This window comes from Heloderma suspectum, chromosome 10, assembly GCF_057233095.1.
Source record: "Heloderma suspectum isolate Gila_16-S chromosome 10, 16-S_ref, whole genome shotgun sequence".
Lineage (NCBI taxonomy): Eukaryota > Metazoa > Chordata > Lepidosauria > Squamata > Helodermatidae > Heloderma > Heloderma suspectum.
Genome location: NC_139467.1, coordinates 30248952 through 30271988, shown reverse-complemented (window position 1 = coordinate 30271988; position 23037 = coordinate 30248952). Strand labels below are relative to the sequence as shown.

The following is a 23037-nucleotide window of genomic DNA, read 5'->3' as shown; positions in this document are numbered from 1 at the left end:
CCTGTCCATTGGCCCTGGTGGCTAGACTGATGGGAGTTTTAATCCAAAACCTCTGCAGAAGACCAGGTGGGAGAAAGCTGCCTTCAGGTATGCCGGCAGTTCAGCCAGCCCCCCCCCCCCCCGCATTCTGTGGACACCTGCAGGATTGTGCTCCTGGCCCCATCCTCAGCTGCACCTTCGGTGTTGCTGTGTAAGCAGGCCTGCATATGGGTAGATGTGTGCGCGCACGGCTTCTCCGTGCAAGTGTGGACATGGATTAGCCAAGTGTGTAGCTGTCGAGGGTCATGGCAAGTGGGTATAATCCCCCCCCCCCCGGATCATGTTTATTGAGTGCGCATTATTGAGCATCAGTATGAACAGCCCCATTCTGTGTGACAGGCATAGGGATCCTCCGGCCCGCGAGCTGCATTCAGGCCACCCCACCCAGCCCGCAGAGGCCTTGGCCAAGGCCCTGCCCCAAAGCTTCCCCCCCATCAGAGAAGGGGTCAGGGCAGGAGAGGGACTGAACCGTGGTCTCAAGGGACGCTTCTCAAGGCTGTGGCTGAGTCGGCTTCTCTTCTCCCTCGTCTTCCCCGCTTGACGAAAGGGCAAAAAAGCTGGAGCAGGACTCAAGCTGGCACCACAAAGAGGTGAAGTGCCAGCTGAGTCAACTTTGCTCCTCCCTTCCGCGCCAGCGGTGAGCAGAGGGCTAAACCGGTGCACGACTCAGCCAGCACCTTGAGGAGTGGCTCCTCGAGGCGCTGGCTGAGTCCCATCTGTGGGAGGGCATGTGTGCCAGTGGGTATGTGCACATGCTTGTTAGTATCTGTGTGGGCAAGCACATCAGGGCACATGCCAGCCGTGGCCTCACCCACTGCTGACATGTGTCCCTGGACATCCTTGTCTGGAGCCAGTTAAGCCCTCTGGCTGAAATGGGTTCCCCGCCACTGCTAAACATGTGTCAGGCTCGCTTGGGCGTGTGCGGGGTGGTAGGAGTTGACACATGGACAAGGAAAGAGGAGACGGAAATGAATCCTTCAGGTCAACAGATCTTAATGTGCATGCCAGCGGTGGGCAACCTCAGGCTCCGGGCCAAATCTGGCCCTCCGGGTTCCCCAAAAGACCACACCTCCTTTCCCTGACCCCAGCCCTTCCCCCGAAACCACCTACTGGGTAAAATCCAATGTAAATCCTACTTAGACCAGACCAGTTGAAATGGATGGGACTTAAAGTAGTCATGACTAACTTAAGTCCCATTCATTTGGTGGTTTCCCAGCTTTTGTACAGTTTTTGCCCCCTTCTGCTACCAGCAGTAAGAATTTTAAGCTAAAATATGCTGGGTGGTTTAGTATTTTGGCCCCACCCCTTTCACCTTGCCCCCTTTTGCCTTCAACCCTGCCTATCCCTGGAATACGGTCCCTGAGAACTTTCCCAAAATTGAATTTGGCCTTCAAGCTGAAAGAAGTTTCCCACCCTGGAGGAGAAGGCATCACTGGCTACTAGTCCCGATGACTCTATGCTACCTCCAGTATCAGAGGCAGTCTGCCTATGCATGCCCATTGCTGGGGAACATGGGTGGGAGGGTGCTCTTGTACTCATGTCCTGCTTGTGGGCACCACCAGGTTGGGAAAGCAATGGTTTGAGATTGACGCCAGGGGTCTAGGGAGAGGGATGAGTGGCTATCAGCTACACCCAGTATCTCCAGTAGTCCTGATGGCTCTGTGCTACCTCTAGTATCAGAGGCTGTATGCCTGTGTACACCAGTTGCTGGGGAACATGGGCAGAAGGGTGCTGTTGCACTCATGTCCTGCTTGTGGGTTTCCCGTGAGCAGCTGGTTGGCCACTGCGTGAACAGAATGGTGGACTAGATGGACCCTTGGCCTGATCTAGCACGGCTCTTCTGACATTCTTATGCTCTTACCCTTGGCGTTCAATGTGGGGCTTCTAGCCTGGACTAGAGGTAGTAGATTTGTTAGACTCCAGGATGTATATGTAGGAACAAATGTCTCCAAAGAGCATTTAGGAGCTCCCTGGGTGGTGGTGGTGGTGGTGGTGAACGAAATGATGAATGAAATCTTGGAATTTTCCTCTGTACATGATATGCATGGTCTCTCCTTCCTCTCTCTCTGTCAGAATGGCTACTGTCATAGCAACAAGACTCAGCTTGTGGGCAAGCTCTCAGGCTACGTCAACGTCACCGCTGAGAACATTACGGCGCTGAAGGCAGCCATCTACAAACATGGCCCTGTGTCCGTCAGCATCGATGCCTCCCACAGAACCTTCTCCTTCTATTCCAACGGCATTTACTACGAGCCCAAATGCAGTGAGTCCCAGCCTGCCATGTTGGTCTGGGCAACTTTAAATCCAGCCACCTTTCCTGGGATGCTTCTCAAGAGCAGTTGGTACAACGTGTCCTTGATCCCAGGTGGTTCATGAGCTAACCCCCCCATCCAGGCATTGTTGGGGTGAAATCGGAAGCTATTGAAACAAAATACTGATTCCCACTGCAGTGTTTTTTGCAGTATCTGGCTAGACATTGTGAGGAATGCTAGCTTGAAAGAGCTTGGCACTTAGGCTGCAATCCTATATGCATTTAGTTGAGAGTAAGCCCCATTGAATGCTATGAGCTTTACTGTACAGAACGGCACTATTAGAAGCAGGTGTTTCATAGGCAGGTGCTTCAGGCTGTAATCCTGTACCCTTGTACCTGTGAGTGAGGCCCATTGAACACAGTGGGGCTTATTTCCATGCAACATAGACAGGATTCCCCTGTCAGACTGCCTCTTAAGTAGTAAGGTTGCAGCATCACCCACATGGGTCTAAGACAGGGGTGGGCAAAATGCAGCTCTTATGTGCCCCCACCGCAACCTCTGTGCCACTGAATTTGGTGGTGGGAGAAAAACCTGAATCTGGCTTCAGAACAAGCTAAATTTGACCCCCTTGGTGCACCATAGCAGTTTGCTGCCAAAGAATACCCAGTTGGGCTCGTGTGTGTGTGTGTGTGTGTGTGTGTGTGTGTGAGAGAGAGAGAGAGAGAGAGAATTGTGCCACTTTGCAGATGATCTGCATGTTTATGCAGAATAGTGGATTGGCCAAGAGCACAACAGGGTTTTTACTGTTAATCATCATCTGATATATTCCCACCTTCTGGTAAGGGCTACAGAGCCCTTTGCATAACTCATTCATCTTCACAGCTGCATTTTACACAACAGGCACACACTGCCAACCAGTTTCACTGGGGAAAAAACTTAGGCTTCTTAGGCTAAGTCAAAGATCAAAAAACTTGCAAGCTTTCGAGAACTCCAGATCTCTTTCTGGGAGGCGAGGCAGGTTGCCGGTAGATAGTATGGGCATTGGAAGATGACTTGATGTTGTAGCCAGGATGTCTCCATGGGCAGAGTCTTAAGATGATACGGAGGAGGTATCTGCCAGGTAATACCTCTGCCAGGTAATGTGATGGTTTCAGTGCCGCTAGGCCCACTGGGAAGAAGAAAGTCTCAAACAATTATAGAACCTCAGTTTTTGAAAATATTAAATTCAGCTGTTAACTTAAAACTGTCTTCATCTGTGGTGAACCAGACAGGTTCCTTGGTTGGTGGAAACCAGAAGCAGAGATCAACTAGGCAGTCTTTATATGAATGGGGATAAATTTAGATTCTGTGCTAGGCAAACCATACAGTTCCGCTGGATAACCCCGATTTCTGGTATTATGAGAGTGGGTGTCCCCTTCTGATGGAGGCCACTGTGTATGAAGCTTTGAACACGCAACCTTCAGAAATGCAGTGAGGAGGTCTTTCCACTTGGCCCCGTGCCTGTGTGTTCCTTTGCATCATCACACTTGTTAAACCTTCCATCTGTACAAAGTTGACTCTTGTGTTTTCTTTACCCCCTTTTAGAAAACAAGAGGGGTGAATTGGATCATGCGGTTCTCGCTGTTGGCTATGGCGTCCTCCAAGGAGAGCTTTACTGGCTTATCAAGAACTCCTGGTCCACCTACTGGGGCAACGACGGCTACATCCTCATGTCCATGAAAGACAACAACTGCGGAGTAGCTACTGAAGCCACCTTCCCCCTTATGTCATAACCAGACTATACCATGGCAAGCTCCTTTAGGCAATCTCAAAAAGAAGATCCAGTCCCAATTTTTTTTCCAGATATACAGATATCAGCACCCCCCACAACTGCCAAACCTCTCTAACATCTTCATTCATGTACTGGAATCTTAGTCATAGAACTAGAAGAAACTCAGGGAATTGTTTGCTTTTTAATTAAATTGTTATTGTTTTAAGTTGTGTTTATACTAGCACTGTTATCTTGCAAGCTGTTTTGTGAAGGCTTTTTTGCCTTGAAAAGTGGGGTATAAATACTGAAATAAATACAAATACAAACTCCATCCTTCTTACGGGCCACACACTGTTGGAACAGAAATAACCACCCGCTCCTTCAAATATTTTATGAGTCCCAATCCTCATAGAGCTTTCTTCGGAAATTCTGGGGCAGGCACTTCATTGACCAACCTCTCATCTTTCATTACTCTGTTTCCTTAAGCCCTCCAATAGGAATTGAACCAGACATTTTCTAGGGTGCTTTGGTCCCTTCGCCATGAATACCCTGCAGTCTTTACAAAAAACCCTATGAAACCAGGGCCCATTGAACACGGTGGGGCTTACTTCCATGCAACATGGACAGGATTCCCCTGCCAGACTGCCTCTTAAGTAGTAAGGTAGAGTGGATTCCCTAAGCCCCACTCTCTTTCTCTCTCTTGCATACACATGCGCGCCAAGGAACTAACTACACTCGTATTCCAGCCCTTACCTGATAGACTGTCCTCAAACACAGTCACTGAAGGGTGATCTTAAACTTGCTACTGAGACTGAAGTGGTGGGCTCGGAAAAAGATAATGCACAGCAGTTGTGAAAGTGTAGGCAATCAACCCGGGCTTTCACCAAACAGCCCAGCAGCTCCTGGGACTCTGTCCAGATGAGCCAATTAAAATATAAGTGTGTGTATATAGACCCTGTGTTCTTGTCTTCTCTCCTACTCGAGAGGATGGCCAACGTTCAATTGGTCCTCCAGCTGTTGCTGCTGCTTCTAGCCTGTGCCAAGCCAACGACTAGGGGGCAGGTCAGAGCTGCTCTTGAACTGCTAACCTCTCTTGCACTAAGAGATTAAAGATGTGTGTACTGTAGACATCCTTGCAACAAGGATGTCATACTGTGGAATCGCCTCTGAATGACCTGCCTTCTCAAGAGTACATCCTGGCGGAAGGAGAGCATCTGAACGTTTCAAGAACAGGCCTTGATAGGGCATAAGATTGTAAGATGCTTTGAGAGCTTCTTTTAGTTCTCAAAGCAACTTACAGCATAAATAATTTCCAGAGGGGTAGCTGTGTTAAGTCTGTTGCAACAAAAACAACAAAGTCTTGTAGCACCTTAAACACTGATAGATTGATTATGGCAGAAACCCACTTTCTACAGCCTGTATAAATTTGTGTAAATTAAAGCACACATGCATGGGTTTATTAAATAATCAGTGAATTATTTTTCCCCATTTCTTTAAATAGTTATATGCTACTTTTTGACCCAGCTGATGATCTTCCAGGAACAGCTGGGATGGGGGACAGGTTTTCAGCAGGGCTGTGTGTATATTGTTTAGGATTAACTGGGATTTGAACCAGTGCTCACCTGGTTCGTTTGCTACTGCTGGTTCCCCTTCCAGTTCCTGCTACCACCTTCTTGAACTGCTGCCACCGGCACTGCCATATCAATTCCAAACACCAAATATGCTGGATTTAAATAAGTGCAGTGCAGACATGGCTGCATAGTTAAGGACCCCTCTTTCATAGTGTCACAGCTGTGATGCGAGCAGAGGAGTTGCTGTTTTCATGCACCCACATCTTCCAAGCTAAAGGACACGCTAGGCTTGTCCTGCCCAGGGTAGTTAATTTCTAGGAAAAGATGCTGTTCTTCAAGTCTGCCTACAACAAGCAGCACCTGCTGATGCAGAGAGGCACTACCCAGGACTGCCTAATGCAGCCTTTCCTGCCCTCCTGATATGTTGGATAACAACTGCCATCATCCCCAAATAGCACAGCCCATTGGCTATACTGGTTGGGATTGATGGGAGTTGTATTCCCACATATGGAGAGCACACCGCCCTGGGGCTTGTTTTGTAGTTTACTCAGTATTTATCTATTACACATATATCCTGCCTTGTGCCAAAAATGGCTTTCAAGGCACCTAACATCAATAAAACAGACAAAAATGTTTTTATTAAAATATAAAAACAAATCAATTGAAAGCACAGCAGTAAAGGAAACAAACGGCACTCAGCCAATTAAAAACCCCTTCAACAGCAAACCAGCTTAAGTGCCAAAGGACTGCCTGAATAAAAACATCCTTTCCTTTTTTTGGAAGGATGACAAAGAGGGAGTCAACCTAGCTTCCCTTAGCATAGAGTTCCAGATCTGGGAGCAGCCACTGAGAAGGCCCTCTTCATGCATCCCAATCAAGCATGCCTCTGATGCGGGTGGGACTTGATGGGAATTATTTAGCATTGATGCCTCTCGTTAGAAAGGCAGTTAGCAGAGAAAAAAAAAAAAGGCAGAACAGAATGAGTGTTTACCAGTCGCACATTCCCAGAAGGCTATCTTAATAAAAGGAGACCACATCACTCTTCAGTGAAGGAAATAAAACAGCTTTACTCACATATGTTCTTGCATAAAATGCAGGTACAACACCGAGTTTCAAAAAGTTTGTTCAGTCTATTTTGTGTTCCATTACACAGGCAGGCGTGAGAGAGCAAGCACCAGTGCACCCAGCCATGGAGGAGGTCAGAGAGAGAGGGGAGGAGCAAAAAGGAGAAAATCACAGGAAACCACACTGTAGGCTCTAGAGATCCTGAGGCTAGCTGTGGCCTAAATTCCCATGAACTCATTAATTGCAACACTGCCCCCTTCTAGTAACTTGCAGATGAGGTTGTAATATTCCCACCAGGACTGAGAGAAGGGCCACCCCTGAAGATCTTAAAACCTAGGCAGGCTCATATGGGAGAATGCGGTCTCTCAAATTTATTATTTATTTAATCGATTTCTATTCTGCTGAACATACTTTACAGTATCTCTAGGTGGTAAATCTCTGCCTCTAAATAGCCTGGGCCCCAGTCTTATGAGGCTTTCTAGCTTATAACCAGCAGTTTGAATTGTGCCTGGAGCCACACCAGTAGCCAGCAAAGCTGTTGTAGCAAGGGAGTCCCACGCTCCACACTCCCACCCATAACCAGCCCTGGCCAACGGTGTGACTACAGCATTCTGAAGCAGCAGAAGCTTCCAGCCAGTTTTCAGAGGCAGCCCCACATACCGTCTGTTCCGATAGTGCAAATAGGATGTGACTAAGGCATGTATGTATCACTGTAGCTAGATCCAGCCTTTTCAGGAACAGGAGTGAAGGAAACACACTCTGCACATGCTAAAAAGCATTTTATTCATACAGTCAGGGCCAGAAATATTGGAACAAGGATAACTGTTTTGGCAGTTGGCCTCTGTACACCACCACATTGAAGTTTTGAAAGGAAACACACCCAGATGGGAGCGAAATCAGGACTTGCAGCTGTAATTCAAGGGGTTTGACAAAAGTGGGGCACTAACCATTCAGGAAGTGCAGCCAGTGGCATACACGCACACCCATCGTTGGTGGCTCATAAGTGATGGAACAAATGGCTGACAAGCAGCTGCATGGCCAGGTGTGGCCTGTTTCCTGGGCACCCCATGACCAATCAAGCAGATAAAAGGCCTGGAGGTGGTTCTGAGTGTGACATTTGCATTTGGTAGCTGTTCACTGGAACTCCCAACATGAGGTCCAAAGAGGTGTCCATGTGAGTGAAGGAGGCCATCGTTAGGCTGAGGAAACAAAATAAACCCATCATTGAGATAGTAAGTCATTGGGAGTGGTCAATACAACAGTTTGGAACATCCTGAAAAAGAAAGAATTAACTGGCAAGCTCAGCAACAGCAAAAGGCCTGGAAGACCACAGAAGACAACTAAAGTGGATGACCGCAGAATTCTGCTCATGGTGAAGAGGAACACTTTCATAACATCTAGCCAGGTCAAGAACGCTCTTGAGGAGATAGGCATCTCATTGTCAACATCTACAGTCCAGAGACGGCTTTATGAATGTAAATACAGAGGCTTCACAACAAGGTGCAAACCACTGGTAACGCTCAAGAACAGACAGGCCAGATTAGCCTTTGCCAGCAAACACTAAAAAAGCCTGCCCGGTTCTGGAATAAGATTCTTTGGACTGATGAAACCAAGATTAACTTGTACCAGAATGATGGGAAGAGAAAAGTATGGAGAAGAAAAGGAACAGCTCATGATCCAAAGCATATCACATCATCTGTCAAACATGGTGGAGGCAGTGTTATGGCATGGGCATGTATGGCTGCCAGTGGAACCGGGTCACTGGTGTTTATTGATGACCTGACTGCTGATAAAAGCAGCAGGATGAATTCTGAAGTGTATAGGGCTATACTTTCTGCTCAGATTCAGCCGAATGCTGCCAAACTGATAGGACGCTGCTTCATATTGCAGATGGATCATGACCCAAAACATACAGCAAAAGCTACCCAAGAGTTTCTCAAGGCAAAGAAGTGGGATGTTCTTCAATGGCCAAATCAGTCACCTGATCTCAACCCAATAGAGCATGCTTTTCACTTACTGAAGACAAAACTGAAGGCAGAAAGACCCACAAACAAGCGGCAGCTGCAGTAAAGGCCTGACAAAGCATCTCGAGGGAGGAAACTCAGCATTTGGTCATGTTCATGGGTTCCAGACTTCAGGCAGTCATTGACTGTAAAGGATTTTCTTCCAGGTACTGAAGGCGATCCTTACTTTTGAAATGATGCTGGTTTGTTCCATTACTTCTGAGCCACCAACGATGGGTGTGTGTGTGTGCCACTGGCTGTCCTTCCTGAATGGTTAGTGCCCCACTTCTGTGACACCCCTTGAATTACAGCTGAAAGTCCTGACTTCACTCCCATCTGGGTGTGTTTCCTTTCAACTTCAATGTGGTGGTGTACAGAAGTCAACTGCCAAAACAGTTATCCTTGTACCAATATTTCTGGCCCTGACTGTATGTCCAGGGTAAAGCCCTGAAAGTGAAGACAAATTTAGGGTGCAATCCTATGCATGTTTTGATGGGAAAAAAGGCCTACAACTTCCAGCATGCCCCAGCCAGCCAAGCTGGGACTTGTAGGCCTTTTCTCTGTCTAAACATGCATAGGATTGCACCCTTAGCAGCCAAAGCACTAAGCCAGGGGTAGGCAACTTGTGGCCCTCCAGATGTTTGGGCCTAGGGGGAGCTCTGCACCTCAAGTTTATTGTGCGTGCATGGTTGCTCACTCACTGAATTGTGCAGGTCCTTTACATGACGTCGTCATTGTCCAGGCACTATTCCACTATTTCCTCCCACCTATCCCATGTTTTCCTCAAATGGAAAAAATTGGGTATTTTTTCCAGCCCACGGAACAGGAGGGGCATGACCTCCACATCAAATTCTCCCATAGTGGAAGAAACCACTCTGTCTGCCTGCTGTGGGCATTTGTTTTCAGTTGTTGGGGGTGTGGTCTGGATGAGGAAGGCAGGCATGAGGGCAAGAATCGCCTGCTGATTGCGTCTCCTGGCTCTGCGTTTCTCAATCAGAGGGAGAAGAGGGTAAAATGCCTCCCTGCAACAAAAGGAGACACATCTGATCCCCCACCCCACCAAGCTCAGAAGCAACGTCCTCTGTTGTTTCAGGGCACCCTATTAAGTTCAATGGGGCTTACTCGAAGGTTGTAGACTTACAGGGTGATCTTATGTCTGCTCAGAAGTAAGTCCCATTGAGTTCAACGAGGCTTACTCCCAAGTAAGTAAGTGCCCAGGGTTGGAGCCTTGAGAAGCAAGGCACTCCCTCAGTTCAACCCACATAGCTGCTGTGAAAAGAAGCCTTTCCTTATCCCGCAAAGAAACCGAAAGCAGGAGGGGGTGGGGGGGAAGATGCATGTGTAAAGGGAGTCAGTTGAGATCCTACATTTAAAACGGAAGCAGAAAGCCCCGTTTTAAATGCAGGATTTTAGGCTGGTGTAGAAATGCTCTACAACTCCCAAGAGCCCTAGTTGTCAGGGTGGACACTGAGCCCATAGAATCCCAGAGTAGTTCTGATGCTGAGGAAGAGCAGTCGCTCCTGGGAGAGGAGTGCGCTCCTCTTTCCCAGGACCAACAGCTGACGGAGATTCCTCCCATCCACATTCCTAGTTTAGTTAGCAGTCCAGGGAGTGACCGAGCAGAGATAGCAGACTTGGTGGATGCGCGACGCAGACGCAGAGAGCGGCACCAGATGGAGGGCACTGAGAGGAGCGTAGTGCCCGGTTGGCGCGCACTCAATCGGCTGCGCCCCGGGGATCCAAGGGAAAAGGGGAGGGATTCTCCCTAGTCCTTAAATATAGGGGTCTGCCAGTAATTGCCTTTCAAACGGGGACCAGCTGTTCCAACTTAGGGCATAGGGATACTGCTGCTCAGATCTAGTTGCTACCTGTAGAGTTGTTAAGTTGTAAAAGAAGAATAAAGCTTTGAAAAGAATCCCTTTGTCTGTGTCTGGACTTGGCTAATGGATTAGACTGAGAGAGCCCTCCAAGGAGCCCTTGACAGCTTGGTCCCCGCCCCTCTTTTTTTTTTTTCTTTCTCTCCTCTCTCTCTCTCTCCGATTGCCTTATGGAGGGTGCTGGGGACCCAGCGCTGCAAGCTCTGCTGCAAGAGAACCAGTTGCTCCGTGATCTGAACTGACGGCGGCCGTGCAAGATCTACAGACTATGTTTCAATCCCCCCCCACCTCCGCTTCCCCCACGCTGTAAATGCCCGGTGGCATTGCCAGAGAAGTTTTCTGGTGAGAAAGGACTTTTTCAGATTTTCAGGGCCCAATCAGAGCTGTACATGCGTCTTAGGCCTGAGGATTTCCAGACGGAACAGGTTCGTGTGGGTTTCATCATTAACCTACTGTCAGGTATGGCAGCTAAATGGGCTTCGGGACTTCTTCTCGCTAATGACCCCCTGCTCGGGGACTATCAAGGTTTCATGACAGCCATGGCACGTTTTTTCGGTGACCCCCTGAGCACGCAGATGGCTTCTCGGGAGATTTGCCGCCTCCGGCAGGGTAAGGACTCAGTTTCCAGCTACACGACTTCCTTTCGCTTGCTGATGCAGGATTTACAGTGGAATGATGCTGCGCTACTGGCTCAGTTTTTGGATGGTTTGAACGACGAGATTTTGGATGAGTTGGCGCGCACGCCCAGCCCGCCTACTTTGGAGGAGCTCATCCAGACCTGCCTTCAGATAGATAGTCGACTGGAGGGGCGCCGGCAGACCCAGTGGGGAGCCAGGGGCCGGTATTTCCCTCCTCCCATTCCCCCATGTTTCCTGCCTCCTCCCCCACCCCCCGCTCCGACGCTGGGGGCGGAGGAGACCCCGATACAGCTGGGAGCTACTCAAGCCTCGCTGCCGCCATAGGAGTTTAAGCGCCTCCGTGCTGAGCGCCGATGTTTTCGATGTGGAAAGCTGGGGCATTTCGCCAAGACCTGCCGAGTGACATCCACTGCTCCGCTGCCTCCCCCTCCTCCTCCTCCTCCTCTCCTTCCCCCTCCTCCTCATCCCCAGGCCTGACTAGGCGGCCCCCCAGGCTTGTTGGGGGCCTCAGTTGTGGGGGTCAGTTCCCCACCGGGTGGGTGCTTTCCCCCACCCCCCACCCTCCCATCTGCTGTTGCATGTTCACCTCCTCTCCTCTCAGAGGGGGGGGGGGTGGAGGCCCTGGCTTTAGTGGACTTGGGGGCGACGACCAGTTTCATGGATGAGTCCTTCACCCTTTTACACAAGATTCCTACCCTGCCCCTTCCTGCCCCCTTGGCAGTGGAGACCATTGATGGGCGTCCTCTCTCTTCGGGCGCGGTGACCCGGATTACAGTTCCGCTCGCTATGCGCACCCAGTCCCACGCTGAGCAGATTCAGTTTCACTTAGCCAAGGTTCCCTTATGCCCAATCGTGCTGGGTATTTCCTGGCTTTCTAAGCACAACCCTCAGATTTCTTGGGGAGTTCAGCAAGTGGAGTTTGCGTCTCTCTACTGCCGGGAGCACCCGGAGGAGGCGCCAGTCCCAGCCCAGGCCTTAACCCTTTCCTCCCCCTCCTTGTCTGCTTCTGGCAGTCCTTCAGCTACCGTCATCCTCCCAGAGAAGTATGCAGCTTTTCGGGATGTGTTTGACAAGAAAGAGGCTGACCGGCTTCCCCCCCACCGCCCTTTTCACTGTGCCATTAACCTCATTCCAGGGGCGACCATCCCCGCTGGCCGGCTGTATCCGATGTCGGAGCCGGAACTTCGAGCTCTGCGGGAGTTTTTGGACACAAATCTCAAATGCGGTTTCATTCGCCCCTCCTCCTCCCCCGCCTGTGCTCCTACCTTCTTTGTGGCCAAGAGATTTGGAGAACTCAGGCCGGTGCACGATTTCAGAAATCTAAATTCCGTCTCCATCCCTGACAAGTACCCCCTACCCCTCATACCAGAGATGCTGGAGCGCCTGGGGCGAGCCAAGATTTTCACAAAGTTGGACCTGCGTAACGCATATAATCTCATTCGCATCCGGGAGGGGGATGAGTGGAAGACCTGTTTCGGGACCCGGTACGGAGCGTATGAATACCTAGTAATGCCTTTTGGGTTAGCCTGCGCCCCTCCCACTTTTTCGCGTTTTATGAATGCCATCTTCAGGGACTATTTGGACACTTTCCTCATTGTGTATCTCGATGATTTACTTATATTTTCTGAGGACTCCGAGGCCCATCAACGCCATGTCTCTGCCGTACTCCAGCGCCTCCGCGAGAACCATCTTTATGTCAAGCTGGAGAAATGTGCGTTTGACCTAACCTCTTTGGACTTTCTTGGCTACATTTTTTCGCCTGACGGTATCAGGATGGATCCTGCAAAGGTCCAGGCTGTCCTCTCCTGGCAGGCTCCGTCCACCAAGAAGGACTTGCAACGTTTTCTGAGGTTTGCTAATTTTTACAGAAAGTTCCTGCCCAGTTTTGCTCGGCTCACTTCACCTCTCATGCACCTCCTTAAGGGCAAGAAATCTCCTTTTCATTGGACAGCATCAGCCCAACAGGCTTTCGATGAACTTAAGAGGCTTTTCAGTTCTGAGCCTTTTGTAGTGCAAACTGATGCCTCTGACTTTGCAGTGGGGGCGGTGCTCTTTCAGCCTCATCGGGAGGGCGGCGGGCTGCAACCCTGCGCCTACCACTCCCAGAAACTGACCATGTCTGAGAGGAATTATACCACCTGGGAGAAGGAACTGTTGGCCATCAAGTCCGCTTTGGAGACCTGGCGTCATCTCCTGGAGGGGGCACAACACCCAGTCGAAGTTAGAACCGACCATCGCAACCTCGAACATCTTCAGACAGCCCGTGCCTTAAACCAGCGGCAGATTAGGTGGTCGCTTTTTTTTCTCGGTTCCACCTTAAGATTTGCCATGTGAAGGCCTCAGACAACCTACAAGCGGATGCTCTTTCTCATAAGCCTGACCTCCAGCCAGGGAGTGAGGAGACTTCCCCCCGCTCTCTGATTCTTCCCCCTCAGGGCCTGGCAGCAGCTGCAGTGCCTCATTCTTGGGACAGGCCTGATGAGCGATCCTGGGATCCCGCGAAAAATGTGCATGCTCCGTTGCTGCTGAGGCGCTTCCACCAGCTGTACCCTCACAAACCTGGGGTCCCAGGGGAGGAGCACGAGGGGGGGCCTCATGGGAGCGGGGATGTTGTCAGGGTGGACACTGAGCCCATAGAATCCCAGAGTAGTTCTGATGCTGAGGAAGAGCAGTCGCTCCTGGGAGAGGAGCGCGCTCCTCTTTCCCAGGACCAACAGCTGATGGAGATTCCTCCCACCCAGATTCCTAGTTTAGTTAGCAGTCCAGGGAGTGACCGAGCAGAGATAGCAGACTTGGTGGATGCGCAACGCAGACGCAGAGAGCGGCGCCAGATGGAGGGCGCGGAAAGGAGGCGCAGTGCCCGGTTGGTGCGCAAACAACGGCTGCGCCCAGAGGATCCAAGGGAAAAGAGGAGGGACTCTCCCTAGTGCTTAAATACAGGGGTCTGCCAGTAATTGCCTTTCAAACGGGGACCAACTGTTCCAACTTAGGGCATAGGGATGCTGCTGCTCAGATCTAGTTGCTACCTGTAGAGTTGTTAAGTTGTAAAAGAAGAATAAAGCTTTGAAAAGAATCCCTTTGTCTGTGTCTGGACTTGGCTACTGGATTAGACTGAGAGAGCTCTCCAAGGAGCCCTTGACACTAGTCAGCATAGCCAATGGTGAAAAATGATGGAAGTTCTAAGCCAAAACAGTTCTAAGCCAAAACATCTGGAGGGCCGCGTGTTGTTCACTCTGGCACTAAGGAATGTGTCAGGAGAAAAGTCTAGGGATGGTAGCTGGGTGGCAGAGTGCCAGGCTTGCAGGCAGAAGGTTCCAGATTCAGTCTTTGACATCTCCAATTTTTTAAAAAAAGGATCAAAGAGCAGGTGATGGGTAACTGCTCAGTTGTCGGAGACCCTGGGGCAACCACTGCCAGCGGAGCAGGTAATACTGAGCTAGATAGAGAAACAGTGTGACTTGGTGTAAGGGAGCTTCCTATTTTGCAGGTGAAAGAGAAGCTACCACACACCCACACCTCTAAGCAACCAAACTGCCTCACCCATCAACAAAGCAAAAGAAGAATGACATCTTTCCCCAGGAACGACTGTGGGGATGCAATAAACATCCCTGCCACCCGTACCAAATTTGCAGCAGGGCAAAAATGTGAAAGGGAGAAGGAAACATACGCAGATGGAAAGACAGCCATTCCACGTTGCTCACAGGCCTCATCTCAGCAATTACGTTTTCAAGCATAGTTATCAAAAGGCTCCCTGTGCTTCTGGTGTTATTAACTCCGGTCATAAGCATTAAGCCGGCAGCTCGACACACCAGTTATTAGCGTTGATAATAACAACTGGGGAAGTGTTGCCATGATCAAAGGCTCACATAACTCTGTGGATAAATGTTTGCTCAAGCACCCTGCCTTCCTTAGTTGAATCTGCCTGGAGCTATTTCAGGGGCTGGGCAGGGGAGGAAAGACACATCAACACCTCAGATCTAAGCTGCCTCTCTGTCAGGAGCCCTGGGAATGGTAGTTTTGGGATGGGGATGGGTGTTTGGGATCTCCAAGAGAGAACTCTCAGCCAACTACAACCCCCAGGATTCCTTGGGGGCAACAGGGAAACTGACATATAACCACTACAAATTTAGAGTGTGGATGGGGTGAGGAACTTCAGGTCTGCACAAAATCCGTCCCGCCTGGTTTTCACACACCCCTTTCCCAGGCCGCAACGTCTTTCCCCCAACCATCTATAGTTGGGTGGCTTCCTGGCTTTTGCCCATTCCCCACCCCGCTCATTCTAAAAGGTTGAAATGCCTCTCCTAAGGCATAGTTACTGGCAGTAAAAGCTTTACACGAAAATAAATTGGTACTTTGGCCCTGCCCTGTTTTCATCCAGCCCCGCCCACCACTGGAATGCAGCCCCCAAGAGTTTCTCTGAAATGGAATTTGGCCCTTGGGCTTAAAGAGGTTCAACACCCCTGCCTTAGTCACGGTTGTAATCCTCCCCTGATGCTGTAAAGGGCGTGATGGTGGGGGTGTCAGGAATTCTCTTGCATCATGTATATTTTGACCCTCCATCAGGTGGTTTGCTAACTCCATCAGAGAAAGAGCATCACTGTTGCTTAGCACTCATAAGCCATGCTAGCCGATGAATGCTGTGCCTACTCAGGACAGTAGGGAAACACAACCTGTATGTAGTTGCTGAGCAACTAAAATATGCTTCACTCGTCATCTGCTCCTGGAGGAGCCAGAACTGACTGGGGACTCAAGGAAAGCATCAGGGATGACACCAAGCACTTGACTGAACTGGCTGCCAGTCCATGTCTGGGCCCGATTCAAAGCGCTGCTATTAACATTCAAAGCCCTAGCCAGCTTGGGGCCAGGTTATCTGAAGACTCACCTCCTCCTATATGTACCTGCCCAGAACCTAAGATCATCTTAGGTGACCAACAGAGATCACTTAGTGGATAAAGTAGCAGTTACGGGAACTCTGGGGGAAAGTGACCATGGTATACTTGAGCTCTTGGTTCTAAAGGAAGCAAAAGTCGATTGTAGCCAAATGCGTACCCTGGATTTTAGGAAAGCCAATTTTAATGAACTCAGAACGATGATAAGTAAGGTTCCATGGCAAGTGACTCTAATGAGAAAAGGAGTCCAAGATGAGTGGGAGTTTTTAAAAAAAGAAATTCTAAAGGCACAATTACAAACAATTCAAACAAGAAAAAAAGGCGGAAGACAACAGAAGAAGCCAATGTGGCTTCACAAAAAGCTTAGAGATGACCTGAAAACAAAAAAGGACACATACAGGAAGTGGAGAGAAGGCCAAGCAACAAAGGAAGAGTGCAGGCAGGCAGGCAGCTCAGAATTGCAGGGATGGCATCAGGAAGGCTAAAGCTGAGAACAAGCGGTTAGTGAGGGATGCTAAAAGCAACAAAAAGGCTTTCTTCAGATATGTGCATAGTAAAAGACAGAGGAAAGAAATGGTGGTTCAACTATTAAATAAGGATGGAAAAATGATAACAGATGACAAAGAAAAGGCAGAAGTGCTCAATTCCTACTTTGGCTCAGTCTTCTCCCAAAAGAGGGTCTATGAGCCCCCTGGCAAAGGCGAAGTACAGGCTGAAGGGGCAGGATTGCAGCTTGAGATCGATAGGCATATGGCCAAGGAACACCTAATTACTTTGAATGAGTTCAAATCTCCAGGGCCAGATGAACTGCATGCTAGAGTAATAAAGGAACTAGCAGAAGAACTCTCAGAACCACTGTCTCTTATCTTTGAGAAATCATGGAGGACGGGTGAAGTGCCAGATGACTGGAGGGGGGTTAATGTTGCCCCTATCTTCAAAAAGGGCAAAAAGGAGGAACCTGGGAACTACAGACCAGTCAGTCTGACATCAATCCCTGGGAAAATTCTGGAGCAGATTATAAAGCGATCAATCTGCAAGCACCTTGAAAACAATGCAGAGATTACTCGAAGCCAACATGGATTTGTCAAGAACAAATCCTGCCAGACGAATCTGATCTCATTGTTTGATCAGGTAACCTCCCTTGTGGACTGTGGGAATGCTGTGGACATAATATACCTCAGCTTCAGAAAAGCTTTCGACAAAGTCCCCATGATATCCTGATGAGCAAACTAGCTCAAACTGAGCTAGATGAAACAACGATCAGGTGGATCCACAGTTGGCTACAGAATTGGACTCAAAGAGTGTTTATCAATGGGATCTTCTCAAACTGGGGAGTGGTTAACGAGCGGGGTACTGCAGGGCTCAGTCCTGGGCCCAGTGCTCTTCAACATTTTTATTAATGACTTGGAGATGGAGGTGCAGGCAATGCTGATCAAATCTGCAGATGTCACAGAATTGGGCAGGATAGCCAATATCCTGGAAGACAGAAACAGAATTCAAAGTGATCTTGATAGGCTGGAGCGCTGGGCAGAAAACAACAGAATGAAATTTAATAGGGATAAATGCCAAGTTCTGCACCTAGGGAAAAAAAACCAAATGCACAGTTACAAGATGGGGGATACTTGGCTCAACAATACTACAAGCGAGAAGGATCTTGGAATTGTTGTCGATCACAAGCTGAATATGAGCCAACAATGTGATGTGGCTGCAAAAAAGTCAAATGCTATTTTGGGCTGCATTAATAGAAGCATAGCCTCCAAATCCCATGAAGTACTAGTTCCCCTCTACTCAGCACTGGGTAGGCCTCATCTGGAGTACTGTGTCCAGTTCTGGGCGCCACACTTTAAGAAGGATGCAGACAAACTGGAGAGGGTTCAGAGGAGGCAACAAAGATGATCAGGGGACTGGAAACAAAGCCGGTGAGGAGAGACTGAAAGAACTGGGCATGTTTAGCCTTGAGAAGAGAAGACTGAGGGGAGATATGATAGCACTCCTAAGTACTTGAAAGGTTGGCACAGAGAGGAAGGCCAGGATCTCTTCTCAATCATCCCAGAGTGCAGGACATGGAATCATGGGCTCAAGTGAGAGGCCAGATTCTGGCTGAACATCAGGAAAAACTTCCTGACTATTAGAGCAATATGACAATGGAACCAATGACCTCGGGAGGTGGTGGGCTCTCCCACACTGGAGGCATTCAAGATGAAGCTGGACAGCCATCTGTCAGGGATGCTTTGACTTAGATTCCTGCATTGAGCAGGGGGTGGACTCGATGGTCTTATAAGCCCCTTCCAACCCTACTATTCTATGAATCTATGATTCTATTATTCTTCTCTGGGAGCCCCCGCCAAAGGAAGTGAGGCAGGTGGCTACCAGGAAGAGGGTCTTTTCTGCTATGGCACACTGGCTGTGGAAGGAGTTCCCTTGAGAGGTTCACCTGGCACCTACATTGTACTCCTTTTGGTGCCAGGTGAAGACCTTTTTATTTTTCCAGCATTTTAGCACTCTAGTCTTTTAGCTTTGCTGTTTTAAATCTGTATTTTAAATCTCTGCATTGATGCTAGGTTTTATTCTGGTTGTACTGTAGTTTTCAGCTGTCATATTTTATATTGTTTTATGTTGTACTTTATGATTTTAATTGTTGTGAACTGCCCAGAGAGCTTTGGCTACTGGGAAGTATAAAAATGAAATAAATATCTTGTAAAGACATTCCACCTCCATGTGGGAATGAGAAGCCAATGCAACTGATTCCTTATTTAAGTCAGATAAGCCATCTACCTGTAAAGCAGTAACATTGAAGGCAATGCAGGTAAACCCAGGTGGCTGATCTGATTCTGCATCGGCTTGCTATAAGTGATCCCCACTGGTTTAGAGCTAAATTACACATTTCACATAGCATATAGGAGAAGGTTACCTTTTTCTTTTTCTAGTGTAGGCATGTGCAGTCCCAATTTAGATTGGGACCACTGCACACCAGGAGTATAGGACTGAACTTTCCCAACCACCACCACCACCACCACATTTTCCCCAAATCCCCCTTTCAATTGCCTGGGGATGATGGAAGTTGTAGACCAACCCATCTGGAGAGCCCCAGGTTGGTTTGGCCATTCTAAGCCATTGCGAAAGGGCATAGGCCAAACTAGATTCCTAACCTTGTGTGTTAACGTGCTGTCAAGGTTCCACTTATGACCTGGACCCCCTGAGCAACCCCTTAAGGATCTCTTGCCTCCTTAAGAGTCCCACCTTCCTTCTTTTAACCTTCCCCTTCCCAGTAATGTGGGGTTTGGGCTGTAGACATGGGGTGACTAACACTCTAGACACAGGGTTTAACCACAAGAGTTTACTGGTAAATTAAAACCAGCAAATCACAACTAAAGGTATTTACGCATTAGAGCTGAGCGATACAAAAGGCATGAAAAGAAAAGTTGCAAAACACAAGTTCCTTTACCCTAGCTGCACTTAGACTTCTCCAGGTGGCTGCTTCCTGCCCACTCTTCAGACTGCTCTCACATCAGGCTCTGGGTTTCTCTGCTCTCTAGCTCTGTTTATATACCCTCCTCCCTCAAAACTGAAGGGACGGCTTCAAACCTGAAAAAATGAAACTTACGTGGAGAAATGGAACTGACACTTAGCTGGAGAAATGAAACTACTCCTCTCAGGGTTACCCCATTCCAACAGAAAACTCCAAGCCTCTAAGCCTGACCGTTTTCCCCTTTGCCTCTGTAGGCCTCAAACCTTCATGCATGCATGACAGAAATCCCCTAATCTGTGCTTGAGGCGAGGGAGAAGAGATGTAAAGCTTTGGAAACATTAAAGTGGGTGGTGATGTTATTTCCACGCTAAGTGCTTTTCATGTTGCCCATGCTGGCAGGAAGAAGCTTTAGTTTTGCAAATGTCAAGCCTTGGGCTATCACAAGGAATGGATTTCTGTTCCTGGCACACAGCAGATGACAAGAAAGCTGGTCCAGCATGGGAGCGTCCCTCTGTGGAAGCTTACAGAGCCCTCTCCTCATCCCCGAGGACTGGCAAACAGGTTTTTCCAGAGCCAGCGTGCCGCTTCACTGGGCTGCGTTACCCAGCAGGAAGAGCAAAATGAGGATGTGCCAGAAGAAAGTGCTCTACAAGATGTGTCAGGCTGGTGCAATGCTTTACTCCCACAGAGTGACCTTGATGCTCTTCTCCTGGCTCACTGCTTGAGATGGAGAAAATAGCAGAGGTGGAAGTCTACTCATTAGTGTCATGGGAGGGCTGAACCCTTTGCCTTCTCCCAAATGAACCAACCCCATTCTAAATCAAACAGCTTGAATTGTCCCACACCCAGCTTTCCTCAACCTGGTGTCCCCCAGATAGTTCTGTAGAACTTCAACTCCCATCAGCCCCAGCCAGCATGGCTATGCTAGTGGGGATGATGGGAGCTGCATTCCAACACACCAGGGCGGTGCCCAGGTTGGGGAAGAAGAGCCTATAGTCTTGATGGATTTTTCCTGCTCCAGGGAGCCATCTACACAACACCATTTTCAACCTTCCTTCTGTCACAACTGTGTAGCATTGCAGCTGCGAATTCGCTCATGCTGCGGTACGCACACGATTTACTGTGGACTTCTCCAGTGGGAAAATCTGCTGTGCCCTGACACATAGCCGTTGAAGCAAAGTAAACTGCAGCAGTCGCACTGCTCTTTTTAAAAAAACATTATATTTAAATGCGCAGCTATGCAGGCATGTGAACGTGGGGGTCCGACACTTCGGGTTTTAGTGGCTGTTTTGTATTTTAGGGGTTCTTTTGTGCCTGTCCGTTCCTTGTTAGGTAAAATGTGGGTGGTCTGCTCCTTCATTACCATGCCAACTGTTTGGCAGTTCTCCAGCCCAAGACTCTCATGATGGTTTGCGCATGCCAAGGCATATGACCATGAGAGGTGCGTGCCTACCCATCATTCCAAAATGGTGGCTGGAATGAAGTTGGTCCTGAACCTTCTGCTCCCCTGACACCATCCTGCCCCCTTGGCCACTGACTCCAAAGCAGCCATTGTGAAGCTGCAAAGGTGTGCAAAGATGTGGTTGAAGAAATGAGCACGCTTCTCTGTGCTTCTGTAACTGCACAGCCGCGAAGGAATGGGGAGGAGTGAAGGGGCATCACTGAGTGATACAAGCACTAGGCATGCCTACCACATGCCCACCACAAAATGCGAAGTCAGTTCAGGGAAGGGACAGACGGCTCGCAACCGTGCGAAACTGGCAGTAAACCAAAAACATCACAGCAAAACACCTGTTTGGAAATCTGACTTTTTTGGGTGAAAACCATGGTTGGCTGCGAAATGGCAACTACGTCGTATGTCCCGAAGAACCTCGAATTGCAGCAGCCCTGGAGTAAATGGCTTATGTAGATGGGGCCCAGGCGTCTCCCCGCAATCCCACCACTTGTTGACATGGCCTTTTAGACACAGGTCAGGAGACTGGGCTGTGGCCAGGATTACACAGGTGGGAAGCTGTCACTGCCAGGCTAGGGCCAGGGGTGGTCATACCTAAATCTAGACCTGGAGGTTGTGCTCTCCAGTTCAGACTCCCTGAAATCAATGGCCAGAGTTAGAAAAAACTGGACACTGGAGACTAAGGCTTAGAAGACAGAACATACTGCTCTGGGAACTGACCAAGCAAATGCAGTATTAGGGTGTCATGAATGGTTACTATTTTTAACTGATATTTTACATAAAATTGGCACAGACTGTTGGCAATAACTGGTGATATAACACACTCATCCATGACCAACAGTGCAATCCTATAAAGGATCTGCTCCAATGGGGCATACTCCCAGGTAAGTAGGTATAGGATTGCAGCATCAGTTAATTAATATTTGTAGTGGGATGAGATACCATTTTCTTGATTCATGTCTACACTTGCCCAGTGCCCAGGCGTAGCAGCCATGGCAAAGCAGTAAAAGCAGCTGTTGACTTCCTGTGGTTCACTTAGCTCTTCTCCCCACCACACACACACACACACACACACACACACACACACCTACCTGGTATTTTTCATTATGGAAGGGGAAGGGAAAGGAGAATGCCATAAAGGTACACAGTTCCTCTCCCTAACTCAGCCTTCCCCAGTCCAGCACCCACCAGATGTGTTGGACTACAGCTCCCATCCAGTGGACCCTGGTGGCTTCTGTACCTTGGATAGCTTCTTTAGTGTTCTGACTGAAACCCAAAGCGGATTCACCACCCCACTGACATCAGAGCCACCAGCTTCCACTGCTCCCATCACCCCCACTCAACATGGCCATTAGTTATCTGGAAGATGACAGGATGGGGAAGGCTGCACTAATTCAATGGAGGCTGGTGGTCATTGTGTCTGGTGGGACAGAGGGCGAGTCACGAGAGGCGGAGCCAAGGGGCCATGAGAGGCGGAGCCAAGGGGCCACAAGCGGCAAAGGGCTGGGTAGCATCTCTGATCCACAGGAAACAGTCCTTAGAGCCCACATTATCTCTTCCTTGAAACTACACCACCCACCCCCAGAAGGTGCACTCTTTCTATGGAGGGCATCAGCAAAAACTAAATATTGTTCTGATGCGTCATTATGTTACCACCAGAACATATAATTGGTTGTAATCATGTACATACACAAATTGCATTCCATCATGTAAGGGCCAGGAAGGAAGGGGATCATTTTTGATGTTTACAGATACGACTGACCAAAATGTTCAGAAGCCTGGGCAGGAACAAACACATAAGCGCCAACTACATAGCGGGGGGGGGGGGATTTTTTTCTGTCGGGGGGGCCACCTGTCAGGGGCCACCTGTTTGTGGTGGGCAGGGCTGAAGCCAGTTACGGATGGGGCCAGAGTCCAATTGTGCAGCTAGGTAATTTTAGACCCTGGAAATGGTCTTGCAGGGCGAGTGGCTTAGATGGCTGGGTGTATTACTTCAGTTGTGACCTGCACAACTGGCATCCTTTACCGTTG

The 23037-nt window shown here is 49.0% G+C and overlaps 1 protein-coding gene across 1 annotated transcript in view; it reads left to right on the top strand.

Annotated features, from left to right (window-relative positions):
* Positions 1-5518, top strand: part of LOC146338036 (digestive cysteine proteinase 2-like) — a 42764-nt gene extending 37246 nt beyond the window's left edge. The window contains exons 10-11 of the mRNA XM_084815742.1: positions 2113-2302; positions 3876-5518. Coding sequence (XP_084671868.1) covers positions 2113-2302; positions 3876-4063 — 378 coding nt within the window. The 3' untranslated portion in view covers positions 4064-5518. The remainder of the gene's footprint in view (positions 1-2112; positions 2303-3875) is intronic.
* The last annotated feature ends 17519 nt before the right edge of the window (positions 5519-23037 follow it).